The sequence below is a fragment of the Ooceraea biroi genome, chromosome 2 (genome assembly GCF_003672135.1).
Source record: "Ooceraea biroi isolate clonal line C1 chromosome 2, Obir_v5.4, whole genome shotgun sequence".
NCBI classification, from domain to species: Eukaryota; Metazoa; Arthropoda; class Insecta; order Hymenoptera; family Formicidae; genus Ooceraea; species Ooceraea biroi.
In genome coordinates, this window is record NC_039507.1 from 18643395 (window position 1) to 18663207 (window position 19813).

At 36.5% G+C, this 19813-nt stretch overlaps 1 protein-coding gene and 1 long non-coding RNA gene across 2 annotated transcripts in view; one reads left to right on the plus strand and one right to left on the minus strand.

Annotated features, from left to right (window-relative positions):
* LOC113563620 overlaps positions 1-19813 on the minus strand; it is a 55868-nt gene that overhangs the window by 18252 nt on the left and 17803 nt on the right. The window lies entirely within an intron of this gene.
* On the plus strand, positions 8318-11878 carry LOC105281914 (aminopeptidase N). The gene is made up of 2 exons (XM_026975457.1): positions 8318-11255; positions 11458-11878. Exons 1-2 carry the CDS (start codon positions 10912-10914, stop codon positions 11657-11659), a joined length of 546 nt encoding a protein of 181 aa, XP_026831258.1. The 5' UTR covers positions 8318-10911; the 3' UTR covers positions 11660-11878.

Genomic DNA, 19813 nt, shown 5'->3' on the forward strand with positions numbered 1-19813 from the left:
GGATGTGCCACCTCACCCACGTATTCACCAGACATTGCACCTTCAGACTTTCACTTATTTAGGTCTTTGCAAAATTCTCTTAGCGGCAAGAACTTCAATTCTTTGATCGACATAAAAAACCACCTTGAGGAGTTTTTCGCCGAGAAACCTAAGAAGTTCTGGGAGAACGGAATCTTCCAGTTGCGTGAAAGATGGACAAAGGTTGTGAAACAAAACGGTGCATACATAAGTCAATAAATATTTATCGACATAAAAAAATGTTGCCTTTGAATTTTCCTTCCAAATCGGCACGAACTTTCCGGACGACCCAATATATCATGCACAAACTTTTGACGTTAGAGACCTGAAAAGTTAATAATTTAATTTATTCAATTATCTTACTTGCAACTACCGTGTGTCATATTAAAATTGAAGACCTAGAACACAAGAATGATATAAAATAATTTCAGTGGTTACACATTTTCATCCAATTACGGAATACCTGGTAAAGTTCGAATTGAAAAAATAATTACATGTGCCTTCCTCTTTTCATATGATTTAAATTAAATTGCTGTTAAGCTATAGCTCAGCGAAAAGGGGGAAGGCAGGCAGACGGACAGGAAACGTCACAGACCTGTCCTAGCTACCCTCTCTCGTGCATCAAGTGAACGTAGTCAGTAATGCGGCGGACTTTTATCCGCTTTATCGTTATTGCAGACGCGCCAGCGACGTCGCTTATCATTATCGTTATCGAGCACGCACGCTATCGTCGAATACGTCGCGAGCACGTGTCTTCCGGCCGCCACGGTTACGACGACGACGACGACGACAGAATGAATCATCCCGGGAGTAGACAGCCGCAGCAACGGAAACGCATAAACGCGATGCAAGACGCGACAAGTCTCGAAACGATCCGGGAACACGTACGCGTCGTCGGTCTTTTATGTCAATTACGCAATTTCCGCGTGTTAATACTGAGAATAGGAAGTCGGTAACGATGATCGCGAATTAATCCTGCGTTCTTACTCTATAGCAAAGCTCAAGATTTGTCGCATTATATTATATAACTTTGTCTTCTGTATATTACCATATTAATATTTATAAATTTATAGATTAAAGATTTAATATTTGTAGATTAAAGATTCATTTCAATTGTTTGTATCCAGAACCTTCAAATAACACAATTTTCTATATAATTACTGTCATGCGCTCTATTATATCTCTTTCTTAACCGTTTCCTCTTTCAATTCAATTGCAAGAGGGAATAACTTTTTATCCAATTGTAGCGCCGATACTCGACAGTTAATCTCCTGTTTTTCTCTGCCCGTGTCATTGATGTATGCGCTGCTCTTGTCGCAGTATGTGCACCTCTCGAGACGTCCAGTACTTTCGTGCGTTGCGCTCTTGATGCATGCATGCAGCCGGCCGTGTACGATTACACGGACTACGGGGTCTAGCCCCTGTGCGACGCCATGGGCGGTCGACGTTACATATAAGCTGTCTCTACGAAGTCGGGCTTATATAAATGCATTTGTGCGGGCTGCACATTCGGTCGCGAGACGTTTTGTCGCGATGCGATGCGAGGAGAAAGAGCACTCCACTGCATTGACCGGATATACACTCCACACGCTCGGAAAATGCACGCTCAATGTATTATAATAATCGAGTACAACTGTCGCATCTCTGTTCGCCCTTTGCGTATAACGTATGAAGTGGTTTAACGTCTACGATATTGATGTGAAAAATATTTCTGGGATGGTTGAAGGGACTCTCATATTTTCTGATTAGATCTAGTGAAAGAGCCATTTGACATCGCAGCTTGTAAGCTGCGTTATTCGTTGTTTGTAACAATAAACAAATAAAACAAGATCAAAGATGGCTGATTTCAATTAGATTCTTCGATAACCAAACTTACTTCTTGTACATTCGTGTCCGAATATATTAATTGCACCGGTAACGTCATCGCGTCGCAGCAGGCTGTGAAAGAAAGCTTTTCTTAAAGAGTTATCTTCATTATTGAAGTTTGAGGTAAACATCGAGTTATGCGCAAAGTTTGCTCAACTTTTTCGACGGAATGATCGGGCGAAGTATTGGGTCGTCCGGAAAGTTCGTGCCGATTTTTAATAGATGGCGTTGGAACATGTCTGAATATATCAATGTTATTGAAAACATACGATTTATATACATATGCTTAAAGGTGACATTTCAACGCATCTTTAGGAAAAAAGTTGTTTCAGATAAATTGATTCGTGTCAGTTTTGTACTCTTTTGAAGATGGAAGGAAACAAAGAACATTTTAGACACTTGATGCTTTTCTATTACCGGAAGTGCAAAAATGCCTCACGAGCAACAAATTCGATATGTTCTGTTTACGGAGAAGGCGCTTTAGCTGAAAGAACCGTACGTAAGTGGTTCGCTAAGTTTAGAGCTGGTGATTTTAACCTTAAAGACCAAGAACGCTCGGGCAGACCCTCTACTACTGATGATGACCAAATCAAGACACTGATCGAGAATAACCCGCGCTACACGACACGTGAATTAGCAGAGATACTGAAAATATCGAAAACCATTGTCCACGATCATGTAGTGAAACTTGGTTACGTAAGTCGCTATGATGTATGGGTTCCGCATAATTTGGCCGAAAAAATTTAATGGATCGCATTTCCATCTGCGACTCGCTGTACAAGCGCAACGAAAACGTACCATTTTTGAAGCAATTAGTGACGGGTGACGAAAAATGGATCATTTACAACAATGTAGAACGAAAAAGATCCTGGGGTAAGCGAAATGAACCAGCATTAACCACTCCGAAAGCCAGCCTTCATCCAAAAAAAGTCATGCCCGTGTCTGGTGGGATTGGAAAGGAATCCTATATTATGAGCTCCCACCACACAACCAAACGATAAATGCAGATAAGTACTGCTCGCAACTGGACGAATTAAAGACAGCGATTCAGGAAAAACGTCCAGAATTAGCTAATAGGAAGGGCGTCGTGTTCCATCGGGACAATGCCAGACCTCATGTTTCTTTGACTACCCGAAAAAAATTGTTGGAGTTTGGCTGGGATGTGCTACCTCACCCACCGTATTCACCAGACATTGCACCTTCAGACTTTCACTTATTTAGGTCTTTGCAAAATTCTCTTAGCGGCAAGAACTTAAACTCTTTGATCGACATAAAAAACCACCTTGAGGAGTTTTTCGTCAAGAAACCTAAGAAGTTCTGGGAGAATGGAATCTTCCAGTTGCGTGAAAGATGGACAAAGGTTGTGAAACAAAACGGTGCATACATAAGTCAATAAATATTTATCGACATAAAAAAATGTTGCCTTTGAATTTTCCTTCAAAATCGGCACGAACTTTCCGGACGACCCAATACATCGTTTGGCTGCTTTCTTTTCATTTCCTAACGTCTTAATGCGATCCGTCGTCTCGCTCCACCCCCTTGACTTTCAACGACGATATCTTACTTCGTATTTCCTATTTCCCATCTTTTGGTCTTCCCTTTGCGTAACTTTCCTTATCGATACGGTCGTTCGCTACTGTCCTCCATTTCCCGCGATCCTCGCAATTTCCTTTCGCTCAAGATAGCTACTATAGACATTTCGCTCACCCCCTGTTTCCCTGCAGGCATTTAAGCAAGAATACCGGCAAGAGAGTCGTACCTTTCTTTCGAAACGCGACATTAATGTATCCGGAGGTTGGAAAATACACGACCATCATAACGACCTCGGCTGGGTTGATATCTAGCTACGCGAAAAATGTGCGCGACGTTTAAAGAGTCGTATCTCGATCGGGGAAATGCGATGCATCGACGTGGAAGATATTCCTATGCGGAGATGTTAAATTCGAGGGTAACATTGTAAGCGTTTAGGTGATCAAATACAACACTTTAATAAACAAATGTAGAAATCATTTAATAAATTTTGCCTTCCATTTACAAACCTCTCACATCTAATTTCTATCCTTCTTCAAATTTTTCGTATTTACCCTTCATGATGAAGAAATCATAAATTTATTGCTAAAATATTTTCAATTTATTCAGACGCTGTTTTGTGTATTTGCTATTTTTTAACTGCAACAATATTTCTTCATCAGATTTGTAATTTGCAAATGTGCAACGTGTTTGTCCGCAGGGTCGCCATTATTCACACCTACGATCGGACCTTCGACAACGATCTCGGGAGGATTCTTCCAGCGCGCATCCCCATGAGACAATCGATTCGTCGCGATTTTATACTCACGGGGGGAGCGACGAGGTCTTTCGTTATGAACATGGAGGACAAACGTAGGCAAATCAGCGAGCGGAAGTCTCGAGGAGGGTGTTTCACGTATCTCGCCAGTTCCTCGTTACCCCCGTGGCTCACAAAATCAGCAACAACCGAACGATCGTCCATCATCGACGGTTTGCATCGGCGCAAAAAAGAAGGAGAAAAGCACGCGTTACATATGCTCGCGTTGCACATCTACATTCTATTCGCGCGGAATAGAAACGTTCCGTTTTACAAAAAGAAACGTGCAAAAACCGATGCTGCCTTGCCACGAAATACCCGAGGGAATCGTTTCTTGCGCGTTTCCATGTAACTCCCCAGGTACACGGTACGCGTCAGGAACATGCACCAAGATAGAAATTAATCGGTCACACGCGAAAATATATCGTCGCACTCTCGCCGGAACGAGTCGCGATCTTTAATCGATCACTGTTTTCAGCGCAATTATGTGAAAAAACGGTTCTGAAAATATAAACCGAAGTTTAGCAGAGCAGATGGGACACAAAGAACGCTTGCTGAATGCTGTCGCGATGATATGCGCCTAAGGGCATTTCGTTTCTCTGACACGACTCATATTTTTTGCAACCGAGCTGTACGTATTTCTCTGCATTGTGCAGGTTAAAATTCGAAAACTGAAGAAAATCAAATTTTTTGGACAAAATCATTCTAAAAGCCTTGCTATTTTGGAGTACTATTATTTTGCAATCAAATCACTGTGTGTCTATCTTTACATACGAACTTTGTACTTTACTTTTTAGAACTTTAAATGTATCTACAAAAAGTTTCTATTAATAGTAAATATTTTTTGGAATCATTAATTCAATATAGTATAAAAACTGACTTATTCTTTTTTAATATGTTATATATTGTATTTTCATAGTAAACTGATCGTTTTTGTGAATTACAATCAAATTACTGAATATAATCAGAACTATGTTATTATGTACGCAAATGTGTATCGAGAACGTCGAAAGTGCAACTTCCTTATACTCGCTGGAGACTTCCCATTTACGCTCACGTTTTCACTGAATGGTTGGTCGACGGACCAGCTTGATCTCGATAACGAGCACAATTGAAGCTTGCACCATTGCAATGCACTGTTCCGACCCGACTAAAGTACGGTTCATAGAATACAGCTTGGAAACTCAATTTATCAGATCTCGTTTCTTGTCTGCCTCCAAGCAATCAAAAATTCGGCATTGAATAGATACACAGACATTCAATATTGCTTTTATGTCCTATTCCCGCTCGAAATACGAATTTTCCTTGTAATCAAATCCGCAAAAATTTCGATCTTTATCGAATTGACCTGTCGACCAATAAAATATGAAGCACAAACGTTTCACATATATGTATATAAAATATTAGTTTTAATATATGATTTAAAAAATATCCAAGAATACATGTGCGAGCGAAATAAACATATTTGGATAAAAATATGCACAACTGTTTGTTAAACATTATAAAAAGTAATCACATCTTCATACAAGCATACAATCTGAGTGCGTTTCATCACACTTTTGCAGCGTATTAAACGCATTACGACGAGAACGTCGTTTGGCCAAACGGTTATTACGTCAACGAAAAACTTTTACCTCCGCCGTTATCTTCTACCACCTTCTCGAATAAAATGCATACATCGCGAACTCAAGAATAATTATCCCCTTGCGCCCTTTCCATAACGCTGTCATCGCAAAGCGGACAACGTGGGGCGTGAAGTGCTCTGATTAGCATGATTTATACTCTTTCTAATCACCGGTTGTCGCCGTCGGCTATTTTTTAACACCGTGAAAATGCGCGTCAACGATAACTTCGTGGCTGCGGCCACCGTGTCTAGTAGCCGGTGCACTTAAATGCGCGCGCGCGGTACAATAACTTAGATCTTATCGGCGCACCACCGCGCAAAACTGGTTTTTCAAGCTATAATATCAGTTGACGAATTTACGAAGTTTGCGCCGCGCGAATGTTCAACCCTTCCGCAACTAGCGCAACCGTTACGAGGAGCATATTTTCGCTTAGCACGTGGTTTAGACAATCAAAAGTTCTCAAAGAATGTTCACGATTTACGATCGTAACGTTGCATGATTAAAAAGTTGAAAAACAAAAGTTAAAGAAATTATTTTGCCAATAATTTTCGATGTGCATGCAGGTGAAGTCTGAATATAATTTATAATACATAAAAATAGATGTAAATATATAAATATAAATGAGTTGTGTGCATAAATTCAGATAAAATATAAAGAATTTTTTAAGAGACTTTCCATAATTAATGATTGAGATGTATTGTTACTAGAAAAATTATAAAAATGTTAAACTCTTAAATGTTAAAAATTCTCTAATAAACTCTAATTACAGAAACTTCCGGCCTTTCTTGTAATCAAGGAAGACTTGGATCCTTCAAAGAGTTAAATTGCGTCAACCACGGCAATGAATCGCTAAATCGCGTGCAATCACCTACGACCAGAATATGTACAATGATTAAATGATCTCTGTAGCGCGGTCTCCCTCTACTTCTCTCACATTTTCTAAAATATTTTCGCATGAATCGAAACTAAATTCGAGCATACCGCAAATATTCATGTCATTCATCATGTGGTAACCAAATTAAAGCAGGAATTAAATGGACGTTCACGAATTCACAAATGGAGAGTCATCATTATATATAATTACGATTTTGATTGCCACGTTACCGTTTCATTTATGATAAAACCACCAAATTCCGCTATCCAATTTATTTTATTAACATAAACTAACGCAGTTATAATTGAGATTTGAAACCCATGATTGTGAGCATTCAAATTGTAATAGTGAATGTAAAGTTCGCAAAATTATCAGCCGCCCTTTTTTATTTTTTTATGCCCTTTAATTATTTTGCCGCCCTTTAAGTGAATTTTTCAAGCCCTCTTAATCTGGCCAAAATGAAATAAGAGACTGTTGTACGTAAACTAAAATAATAATCTAGCAAAATACAAGGCAACTTATATATTTTCTCCTATTTATTTCTCCGAGTCATAACATAACAAGATATACAACATAGTATATGCATTACAGTTTATTTGATATTAAAAATTTTAAACATAATACAAGTTCTGATACATTGTTTTCTACTATACCTACACCTTTAAAAATATGATTCAATATTGCACAATGTGCTATTATCGAACTAACAATGTTGCTTTTTGATGAAAAACATGTAGCTGTTTTCTGATATCAGCTTCGGCTTTGCAGCCAGTGCGTCCAGTACATAAATAAGCCAGTGTCTAGAAAACGCGCATACGGCCGCGCAATTAGCGTAACACACGGTCCCGTAATAGCACTCAATAAAACGATTATTAGCGGACTGTCTCCGTGTGCCAGCGCAAAGAAATGTGCGCGCGTCTATTCACACGCCGACTCTTATTGCATTACCTGTCTTATTTTTCCAACGACTCGGATATTATTGCTGGAGTCTTAATTGTCGGTCGCTCGGCCGTTCGCTTGCTCGCTCGCTTGCGAATGTGTGGATGTCTTCATTAGCGCGGCAAGAAAAAGTGGAAGGTTCCCCGGTAGGTAGTTATAAAGAGCGGAGGCGCTCGTCGGTTCGCAATTAACGATCGTTAATGAGACGTATGCAAATATCGGCCGGCTGTTAAAGGTGCGCTCCGCGCTTTTTCGAGGTAGTAACGCACCTTCGGTATTCACGTGCCACGCCGTGAACGCCGCACACGCATGCGTTCGCGCACGAGATGACTTTCGAACGCTCCTCGCGAGACGCAACGGATTCCCGCAGCATCCGGCCTCATCGGCGGCAACGTCCGAAAATGAGCGGAATTTACGAAGCGCGTCAGTCGACTATCTTGGCGCTGCTACATCATCAAGTAATGCGTTAACTGACAATGCTAACTAATGTTTAAATACGTTAATTGACAGTGTTCACTAATGTAATATTGTTATTTACTTACTGAATATTGTTTTATGTAGCAGCGCCAAGTTCTTTAGCATTACTATTTTTTATTTATATATTATATATGACATTTTTTAGGAGATTAATTTTTATTTGGTTAGTTGTGACTGGTAAAGTTTTACTTGGCGCCATTTTCCGATATCATATTTTTTCTAGGTGTATATACAACATTTTTTTAATAAGTTAATTTTTACTTGGTTCATTTTATGTAAAGGGTGGCGCAACAAGAACTGCAATTTTAAATCAATGAAAAAAACTCGTTTTTTTTAATGTTCATGTTTAGTGGTATCAATATAATTAGTGCACATGGGAATTATGTGTGGAAAATGACATCGGCGAAATGGCCACCTCGGCTCCTGTTACAGATGACGACTCTTTGAGCAAAATTTTCAATAACGGATTTACATAAATGGATACGTATATCTGCAATGACACGAGTGATGTTGGATTTAAGGTCATCGATGGTTTTTGGATTCTGGGCGTACACTTGAGATTTAACATAACCCCAGAGAAAAAAATCTAAAGGGGTTAAATCACACGATCGTGGCGGCCAATTCACATTTCCTCGACGAGAAATTACACGGTCGGAGAACTTTTCCTGCAATAAAGCTATTGTTTCATCAGCAGTATGACAAGTAGCCCCATCCTGCTGGAACCACATGTTTTCCAAGTCCAAATCGTTCAATTGATGCCAAAAAAGTTTGAATCATGCCACTATATCGATTTCCATTGATTGAAACTTCTTGACCATGTTCATCTTCGAAGAAATAATTTCTAAGCGTTCTGCAATCGTATACCGCTGCATGATTAATTTATGGGTTATGTAGATGGCGCATGTCCATTATAAATATTATACGTTTGATAGCTGAAAAATGGCGGCAAATTAAAAATTGCAGTTTTTGTTGCGCCACCCTTTATATATATATATATTTATTTATTTATATCTCATGAAGAAAGGAAGAAAAATACAATTATTTAACCTTTCCGATTTTTCTAATCGCTCGATAATAATCTAATCATTCGTTACAAGTTGTATATATAGTATAAACTTCTCAATTCTTTCTTGAAATCTGTTTACATTTAGCGACTGATACTGATAGAACTATGTGTGACCTTAACATGTTTACGTATTATTACTACTTCTGTGTCATTTCAGATATTCGTATTCCTTCGCCGTGGTAAGACTTAATCACGATGATAGCGTAGTGATATGTTTCCAACGTAAAGCAGTAATAACTAATTGCACTATTTCTACATACATTAAAATCGCTATAAAATGCAGGTAAGTCAGCAGAAACAGTTGATATATTTATTTCCATTTAAAGATAAAAATGTAAAGAGCAAACAATGGAGTAGGGATACCAGAAGAGCACAACTTGTTGATATAAAACCTAAAATCCACTTCTTTGTTGTGAGTTGACATATTATTATATGTTTTGCTTAAATTTGTTTCGTTATCAGATATACAAAATGCATAAACTTTTTATAATCTTGTAAAATAATATTATCATTATTAGTAACACGATTTATTAATAAAAAAGAAAAAGTACAGAAAAAAAGCTTTTTGTGAGAGGATGTACATGATATTTTCTAATTATTTAATTTTGTTCTGATAACCAAATGTTCTTACAGATATTTGAAATAAAACTTGGCACCCTATTCCATCAACTATTTCTAAGTGGTATTATGTTCACTACTGTGATAACATGGATACAAGCGGAACATCAATCTACCGAAAATAATTCATATAGAGAACTTGGTTATCGTTTATCAAAAGATGTCGTGCCACGACACTATAATATCAGCATAACATTTTCTCCATTGATGTCCTCTTTTCAAGCCAAATGCGAAATTGATATTGAAATTCTCAAAGCAATATCAAATATAAGTTTACACAGTCACTACACAATCGCACTTGAAAAATAAAAAATAAAACTGTTTATGCAGAATGAAGAATCTCAACGCAGAACAAGTCCATACATATATCCAAACAGACTTGACGAAAACATTGTAAATCTCTATTTCGACCAGGTACCTCCTGGAAATTATACTCTGCTTATACCCTACAAGAAATTTATTCATTATGACAGAGAGGAGGAAGGTTATTTAAAACTTTTATTTGAGCCCGATGCGTATCACCGAATGCGTCATGGACCAATGCGTAATGGACAGTGAGTTACCATTATAAGTATTTATATTATTAAAAAATAATACCTTAATATTCATTAATATAAAATACACAATACTATACAATAGTAATTATTACGTTATAGAGTGACAAATAATTTTAAGCGACTGCCTAATGCTTGCAATAACATCAATATGTTAAATTAGATAGTTCTTCCAAATTATTTGCCTTTTTATAAAAACACGTAATAATAAAATACGCTAAATGTTCTTCTTTAAATAAAGTTCTTTACTTGCTTGTTGCTCTACTTGATACTCCTATTCAATTCATTTTTTTGACAATTTATCATATTAGGAATGTCCTTAAAACAGGCATAGATTGCTGGCAACAAATATTCAATCTATTGAAGCTCGAAAATGGTTTCCGTGTTGGGATGAGCCGGAACTTAAAGCAACATTTCAAATTAGATTCAAGCATGAAAAGAAATATAAGATATGGCCATCCTTCTCAGCTGAAAGTATTGTACAAGATAAACAAAACTGGATATGGACAAATTTTAACATTACATACCCAATATCTACTTACCATGTGATGTTTACCCTAACTGATTTAGAACTTGTACAAATATCTACACATACATATGTATATAAATATGAAGATAGATATGAAGTTGAAAATGAACATAAATATACATCACGTCCTACATCAACCGAACAGTACAAAATAAGTATGTTTAAGATATGGAGTAGACTTAGCGCAAAGTTTACGAACTTTTCAGAAATCGTGGCTGATAAAATCCTAAAATCTGAGTGGTACAAGAAACTTCCTATAAGAAGTACGAGTAGAGAGATCTACAGTACGAGTAGTACAGATCTGATTGCAATTCCGGCTATGAAAGAAGATGTCATCGGAAAATGGATGCTCATTCTTTATAAGTATAACGATAATAAAATTACTATTATTTTCTGCTAACATTTTATGACCGTACAACTTACTCATATATTTCTCTTGAATAAGAAAGAAATGGATAGAGTATGTTATTCGTAACACTACGAATTTATGTATACTATTAATAGTAAACTTTTTATATCTTTACATATATATGTATATAGCAGCATTTTAAATATTATGTTACAGAGAATCGCTTGTTACTTATGATGAAGAAATAGATAGCAGTGCCCACAAACGGGAGGTAGCAAGCACACTAGCACGTGGAATGGTATATCAGGCGATAGATAATGCAATTACACTGTCGGAATGGTCTCACTTATGGTTCAAAAAAGGGCTTGCCCCTCTTCTTCATGTAGAACTTCTAGATGAGGTTCTTTTATATTATTAACAAGCTTCGGTAACATTTATTTTAATATTCATTCAGTCAAATAAACGTTTTCTTTATAGATTTTTCCGAAATGGCGATTTCTAGATTTGTTCGTGGTGCAAGTTCAGCAAGACTGTCTTCGTCTCGATACAGATTTCACTATGAAACCTCTTTCGTATGAAGTCCGAACACCATCAGAAATTAAATCACTTTTCTCTTTTCCAATTTATATCAAAGGTAGGCCAGAATAAGAATTAATAAACGCTCTATAATTGTTTAATCCCAATTAATATGGAGAAAACGAAAAGTTATTTGTACTCAAATTTTGCTATGTATTGTATTTGTATGTCTTATTGTGAAACCGTTTTGATGCAAAATATGAGCGAATGGAATGCAAAACGCAATATTTATAAAGGATATACAATTATATATTACTTAAAAGAGATTAGTTCTAGTATTATCAAAAAAGAGGTATTAATAAAAAAACAATTTATAAAAATGTATTTTAAATATATTTCATCTGAGAAACATATTTTACATATTTGAATATACATATATATATACACTTACATGCATTTTTGCAGCACCTGTCATATTGCGCATGATACAACATAGTATGGGCAACGAGTTTCAAGAGATGATCAAGAAACAAACGGACACGTAGTGAGTAACATTCTGTAATACAGTAACAAGATAACGTAGTATGCGATATAATACACACAGCGATGTAGTTTTAGGCTACGTTCAGACAAGGCGGATTCGTCCGCGCGGTTTGATCCGCGCGGAAATTGGGAGCTGTTCAGGAGCCACGGAAATCACGCGGTGCGTCTGACTGCGCTGTCAGAATGATTAAATTCAATCAAAATAGTGGAAATATTCGCAAGCGCTGAGGATTAATTGGAAAAAAAGACCATACTTGGCACGTTTGCTCTTTATTACATGATAATAATTTGAGATTGAATTTAATCATTCTGACAGCGCAGTCAGACGCACCGCGTGATTTCCGTGACTCCCGAACGGCTCCCAATTTCCGCGCGGGTCAAACCGCGCGGACGCATTCGCGCGGATCCGCCTTGTCTGAACGTAGCCTTAGTGTGACTCAGATGTCTCATTCTTTAGGAAGAATGTAAACTACAGTATCAACTGTAGAATTTCATGCAAATTAAGTTATAGTATAATTACGTTTGCGAGTTGGCGCTTTACTCTTTATATTCAATTACAAATTATCTTTCCTTGTGATATAATGTTATTAGATGTATATGTGTGTAGTACAAATTGTGTATGTTTCAATCTTTATATGTATATAATATATTATAGTTTTAAATATCAGTAATTTAAAATTCTCCTCATTTAGCAAGTTTGAGTCTCCACCTAGTCCTAAGAATTTCTGGAATATGCAAGTTAACATTGTTAATGATAATCGAGAAATAGATAATTCTACCATGAAAGATATAATGGAAACATGGATAACAAGTAATAATCATCCTATTGTATATGTTCACCGAAGAGAATACCTACTGTCAATATCTGTATATTACATTGATGATGAAGGCGCTTTATGTGGGCCAACGTCACATACAGTGAATAACAAAAATATTCGGACACCACAGTATTTTTGAATATCGGTGTATATTTCAATTGTTTAGAAATGACAAAAGTAAAAATATTTTTCTTATGATGTATCATTTATTGTAGTTAACAAAAATATGCAATTTAATGTATCTCATTAACTATTTGCGGTATGAGACGGATTACGTAGCATGGTATCCTGTGTTCCAAATGTTTAGAGATATGTCGCATTTCATACCAATTGAAAGGAGCGAAACTATAAAGGTTAGATGATCATAAATTTAATTAAAAGATTTTTAAAAAGCATCTTATACGTTATATGCATAGTGTATAAAAAATCATTATAGTATTTAGACTTTATATGAATAATTAATATCAAGAAAAAATCGAAATATATGCTACTAACATCAATTACGCATCAAAGCGCAAAAAGTGAAAATTAAAATCAAAACGGAGAAAATATGTAACGTTACTGTTTCACACTTTACTTGCATTACATACTTACGCAATTATACATTAAGAAATATGTTAAAATTGTTACTGACGCAAAAATTATTTATATTATAAATGTAAACGTATACTCAATTCATCTGAACAAATTCAAAACTTTTGGAGGTAATATATTGTTTATTGAAGTAATGAAGGCGTACCTTCCTCTATATCTCCAACCTTAATTTTATGAGCAATAAAACATTTATACAATAATGGTCATATTATTTTTAACAACTTTTATAGGCTGATATGCGCAGTATCTTGAAAAGTTTGCTCGAAAATTTATCATACAACGAAATTTTCGGCGAAAACGATCTTAGAAAGTGGTTGCGCCAAGAGGCTGTAAGATGGGCATGTAGTTTTGGTGATACAGAGTGTCAACGAATTGCTAATGCTAGATTGATAACACCTAGAGGATCCCATAAAGCACAAGTAATTCTTGCAATTACATTTTTTCTATGGTGGTATTACTCTTATATAATACATGAAATTCGAGACATTAGTAGACGCAAATGTGGAACTTTTTGAAAATAGCATTAACCGTTTCTTAAACGTTTATATAGTGTATAGTTTATATATATAGTTTATATAGTTTTCTGCAATATGTTGTACAGATTAGTGTTAATTGCAGTTGCATTACACTTTTTTTTCTGTATATTTGTATATGCGAATATGAAATGTATAAATAAGACAATATAACGTATTTTGAGCACGAACCAAATGGGATACACAAAACGCAATATATTCATTGGTTTTCCTTTACAATCTGCTTTAAAGTACATTGCATTGTTCCCTAAGGTTTTCACAATTTTATTTTGTCAGAATGATTATTTGTAATTAGATGCCCGCACTAATATCCTATAGACATTAGTACATGTGATGTTTGGCATGTATTATCGTTTCTTTATTGTCACCATTTGTCAGGAGAGCTTTCAATTTTGCGAAATCTATTGATAATTGATTGTATTGTTTATAATAATAAGAATTTTGTTATCGAATTTCAATCACTTTTTGCTTATAGACTTTCGCCGGAATGGAAAGAATGGACGTACGTAAGGGTGCGATGGGAGCGAATGAGAGCATTTTGCTGAAATTGGAAGAATTACACATAAATGATTCTAAAATTTATAATTATATTTCCTGCGCTGAAAAACCTCGACTTGCTATCGAGATTTTCTTCAATTCATCTCTTAGCAGGAAAGATAGATACCCTATACTTTTCCGTTATGCCATCATTGTTGAGTATGCAGTGAAAAATCTCGACATTATGTATGAAGTCCCAAGAATTATAAAGGCGTACAAGTAATAAAATTAGTTTTATAAATTGCTCTTCCAAAAGTATTGCAAGGTTTTTTACTAGTATAGTTTAATTATGAATAATTACTTTGTTACTTTTTTTGCAGTGCTTCAGATTCCGTTAAAAATAAACTATTATGTATTATTATAAATCGTTTATTTTCTGAATATGAACTTCTAGAGGTACTTCTACAGGTATGATGAAATTCTTTCCATGTTTTAATTTGCTGACACTATTTATATGAATGCTTTAATTTAATTTTAATCAGTTTTATTTATTAGTACGTAGACATGTACACACAGTATGCAATTAACGTATAATTACAGTTCTTGTATTAAAAGTAACATTTATGACAGATTTTTATCACAACTTTACTATAAAATTTGTTTGCATTTATATTGCTGGAATTTGGTACTTGTTATAGTTATATATTTATATTATAATTTTAATTAACATGATATTAAAATGTGTTTTAGATGAACGGCAACGTGTCTAATTTCAGAGAATCAAAACTAGGTGAAAATATTGAATTCGCTGTCGCAAGACGATCGTTTCACATTAAGAAGCAAAAACAAAGACTTAAGAAATTAATAGGGTAAAACTTTGCTTAAATGTGTCAGTGAGAGATAAAGTTATTCGTTTATACAATTGTATTATTAATATTTCTACGCATATTTGATTATAATTACTAAGTTGTCAATGTATTTTATATAAAATTAATAAAACTTAATGTTTAATACATTTTTTTACGAAATATTCAATGCGTTTAAGTTGTTACGTACATTCAATTTACATTTTAATTCATTTTTCTTGTTAGTTTCACTTGTGTTTAATATTAATTAAACATTATTAAAAATTATTTCAATACAAATAAGTATTTTTTCAAAATGCTTGGCGCTGCTAAACCGAATCAATATGTTAATTACTTTATACTTTCTTTCTGTCTAAATGCATACGTGCATGCGTGCGTGCGTGCGTGACATTAGAATTAAGTATAGAATAACGTTAATAAAATTTGTAACTGTAGATTACGAGCTTCACCGAATTTTGTTATGTAAGTTAGATTATTATAATCTTTAGATTATAAGGATTTAATTACTAATTAACATACTGATTCGGTTAGCAGCGCCAAGCATTTTGAAAAAATACTTATTTGTATTGAAATAATTCTTCCGCATTCGTAATCAATATCATATGTACGTATATATGCATGTGTCTGTATGTAGTATAAATATTAATAAAATAATAGATTTTCTGATTTGCATAAATATCCATTTTCATAATTGGCGCAATTCTTTGATATCATTACTTTTGTAGAGTTCTTTTTTGAACGAAAAACGTAGAGTTCTTTTCTTCTTCGCCCGCGTATACTTGGCGCTTTTTTTGTACCTTTTTTAAAAAGGCAATTGTGTTATGTCTGATGTTACGTCGCCGGATAAAATTGCCATTCGATATCGTCTGCGCCAGGTTTCGCGACGTGTTACTTTATCGTTAGTGGCGCGATCGTTGTCTAAATTAGAAGTTGGACTGCTACGGTATTTCTGCAATACGAGAAATAAAGCAATCGAAAATAATCGTATAATTTACATGAACCCTGAAATCAAGTCTATCAGGTTTAACTTCGTGGAATATAGTAAGGCATCCACGAAAAAGAGAAAAGAAATTAAGGGCGCTATTTATATCGCGCCCATGATTGCGACAAAGTATCGCGAAATTTCACCGCAATGCATCAAGCAAAAAGGAGCGAGCTTTATTAAGAAACGCGTAGCGGTTAAGTGAAGCAACGGAGACTAACGCGCGCCGATACCAGTTATTATTTATCGCCGCCACGATTATTTCACGGCGATATAACGCGACGGACGTCGCCGTCGCGCTAGGATGCATTTTACAACGTCGCCGGGCCCGGGCGCACTTACCAGCCGACACGTCTTAATAAACTATCCGGTAGCGAGAAATAATAGATCGATAGATACGGGGCTTCCTGTCAATGCGCAAGCGTGTCGCCGAAGGGGTGTCCCGTTTCGCAATCAGCGCCGGAAAGGCGCTTTATTAGACGATAAACGGGCATACCGGCGCGCTCCGCTGGAAATGAAACGATACCGGCCACCGGGATATAATTCATGCTCAAATTGACTGCATGCGCCGTGCGGGCCTTAGGTAACTACGAGCACACGGCATCATGCACCGCGTTCGTTCCGCCCTGTTTCGTGCGCGGACTATAATTTATGGGAGGAGCACCGAGCGGGCACACTCAGCCCGTACGATTGACCCGAACGGGGTTCAACGATTACGCCCGTGGGCATAACTTCGGATGTGCCGAGCCATAGGAAAAATTCGCCTCGCATTGTGCGCCGATCCGATCGCACCGAAGCATCCATAGCACGCGTCGCCGAGGTATCAGTATCTTTTTACAACTCTGGTGGCCAATTAACCCTTTAATCGTGCGTCGGGGTAAAGTTGGCGGTTCCGGGAATTTTTACGAACTTTTAAGGATGCACGTTTTGCTCGTTAGTTACTGCTAATGACGGAATATTATAAATATCTGTTTTATTCATCGTAAATGAATAGAATATTATTTTTCCAATATTGTTTCTCCTGATATTATTTTACTATTTCATGGATTTTACTATTAATATAATAATATATTCTTTTATTTATTTTGTACTATTAATTAAGTAAACTGGTGACACCGCCAAAAAACTTATTACGAGACTTTTACTAAAACGCTGGCTCAGGAAGCTCCGTCCAAATTCTGTGGAGAATGCACATACGTTGTTCTTTATGATACATCACGTAGGGTATGCAAGCTATTCGTGCACGATAACCATCCTGTCTTAACGATCTAGCTTTAGATTAGAGTTATGGTGGGTGTGCGTGTTCCGGCAGAAGCCCGTTCTAATTGATACGAAACGTCATAGCTAATCAAATATATTGAAATAAATGGGGATGTTTAATCAGGTGGCGATTAGACTGCGGGCCAGAATTATATAGACTTGCATTGCTCAATTAACACATTCGATTAAGAAGTTCGAGTTAAATTAAACTGTGAATGTATCTTAATTGAAACACGATGTAGTATATAATTTAATGATTAACAATTAATTATTACATTATATTAGGAGTGTGATTTAGTTTTGAGGGTTTTGAAACAGATGGCTGTAGTGTCAGTTTGTTCCAATAGCTGTTTCCGATAACTGTTGTTTCTTACGGTGTTGACATTATCCATGACATTTAGTAGCATTATAGCAATAGATGCAATAACAGTCGTGTTTATATCATCGTAAAAATGCAACTTCCGAAAGCTCTTTAGCATTTTCGACATGCGTTGCTTTTGTTTTTTAATCAAAACAAAACTGCCGCTGACGGTTATAGAATTCTGGTGGAAACTTATGGTGATTCTGCCCCATCAATTAAGACGTGTGAATACTGGTTTAGACGCTTTAAAAGTGGTGATACTGATGTGAAGGACAAAGAACGCTCGGGACAACCAAGAAAGCTTGAAAATGCAGATTCGCAAGCATTATTGCACGAAAATCCAACACGATCCACTTCAGAACTTGCCAGAGCATTAAATGTTGATCGTACGACAGTTACCAAACATTTACATGAAATGGGAAAAATTCAGAAAGAAGGGAAATGGGTTCGACATGAATTATCGGAAAGTGCCATTGCGAACCGGTTGAACATTTGCATTTCGTTGATCGCCAGGCAAAAAAAGAAGAGTCTTTTGTCTCGGATTGTTACTGGGGATGAAAAGTGCATCTATTTTGATAATCCGAAACGCAGAAAATCATGGGTGGATCCAGGCGAACCATCAACATCCACTCCGAGACGCAATATTCACGGTTCAAAAGTAATGCTCTGTATTTGGTGGGATAGTGTACTACGAGCTGTTAAATCCGCATGAGACTGTCACGGCTGATCGTTATCGACACCAATTGTACAAGTTGAAGCAAGCATTGTACCAAAAACGACCACCAATTGCGAGTAAACGACGGAAAGTGATTCTTCTTCGTGACAACGCTCGACCTGACGTTGCGTTATCAGTGAAACAAACACTATTAGAGCTCGAATGGGAAGTCTTACCGCACCCCGCGTATTCTCCGGACATTGCTCCATGCGATTATTATTTGTTCCGGTCGATGCAACACGCTTTAGAGGATACACACTTTGATAATTTGGAAGAAGTGCGAAAATTCGTCGACGAATGGATCAACTGAAAAAAAGAGTCATTTTATCGTGGTGGAATCGATCTCTTGCCAGAAAGATGGGAAAAAGTTATAGAAAACGAAGGAAAATATTTTGATTAAGGTATTCATTCATTATCATATTTAAATACATGCGTTTTTGAGCAAAAAAAACCCTCAAAACTAAATCACACCCCTAATAATACCAGTTTGATAAGGTTGATGAGGTGTGCACAAATCGATTATTGTTTTGCCCTTTTCGATTGATTTAGAAAATAAGAACTACGATAAGTTAATACTGCGATCACAGGAATAACACGCATTTTACGGGATTATACGAATTCCAGGGTGTATCGGGGAGAGTTCAAGTTCGGGCGAAACAATTTTCAAGCGAATTTTATCGCCGCGACGAGCGATGCGTGCGGGCTCGATTTCGTTAAATGCAACGGAGCGAGGCAACGGAATGAGGGAAAAAGCCGGTGAAAAAAGGAATTGGTGCTGCGGGCGGAATGGACTTCGTACTCGGCCGAATGGAAATTCGCTTTGCGCTCTTTGCTTCGCTCGGGCTATCGACACACGACGATCGTTACTTAAAGACGCCACGGCCCGGAATTTCGTTCCGGGTTGAGA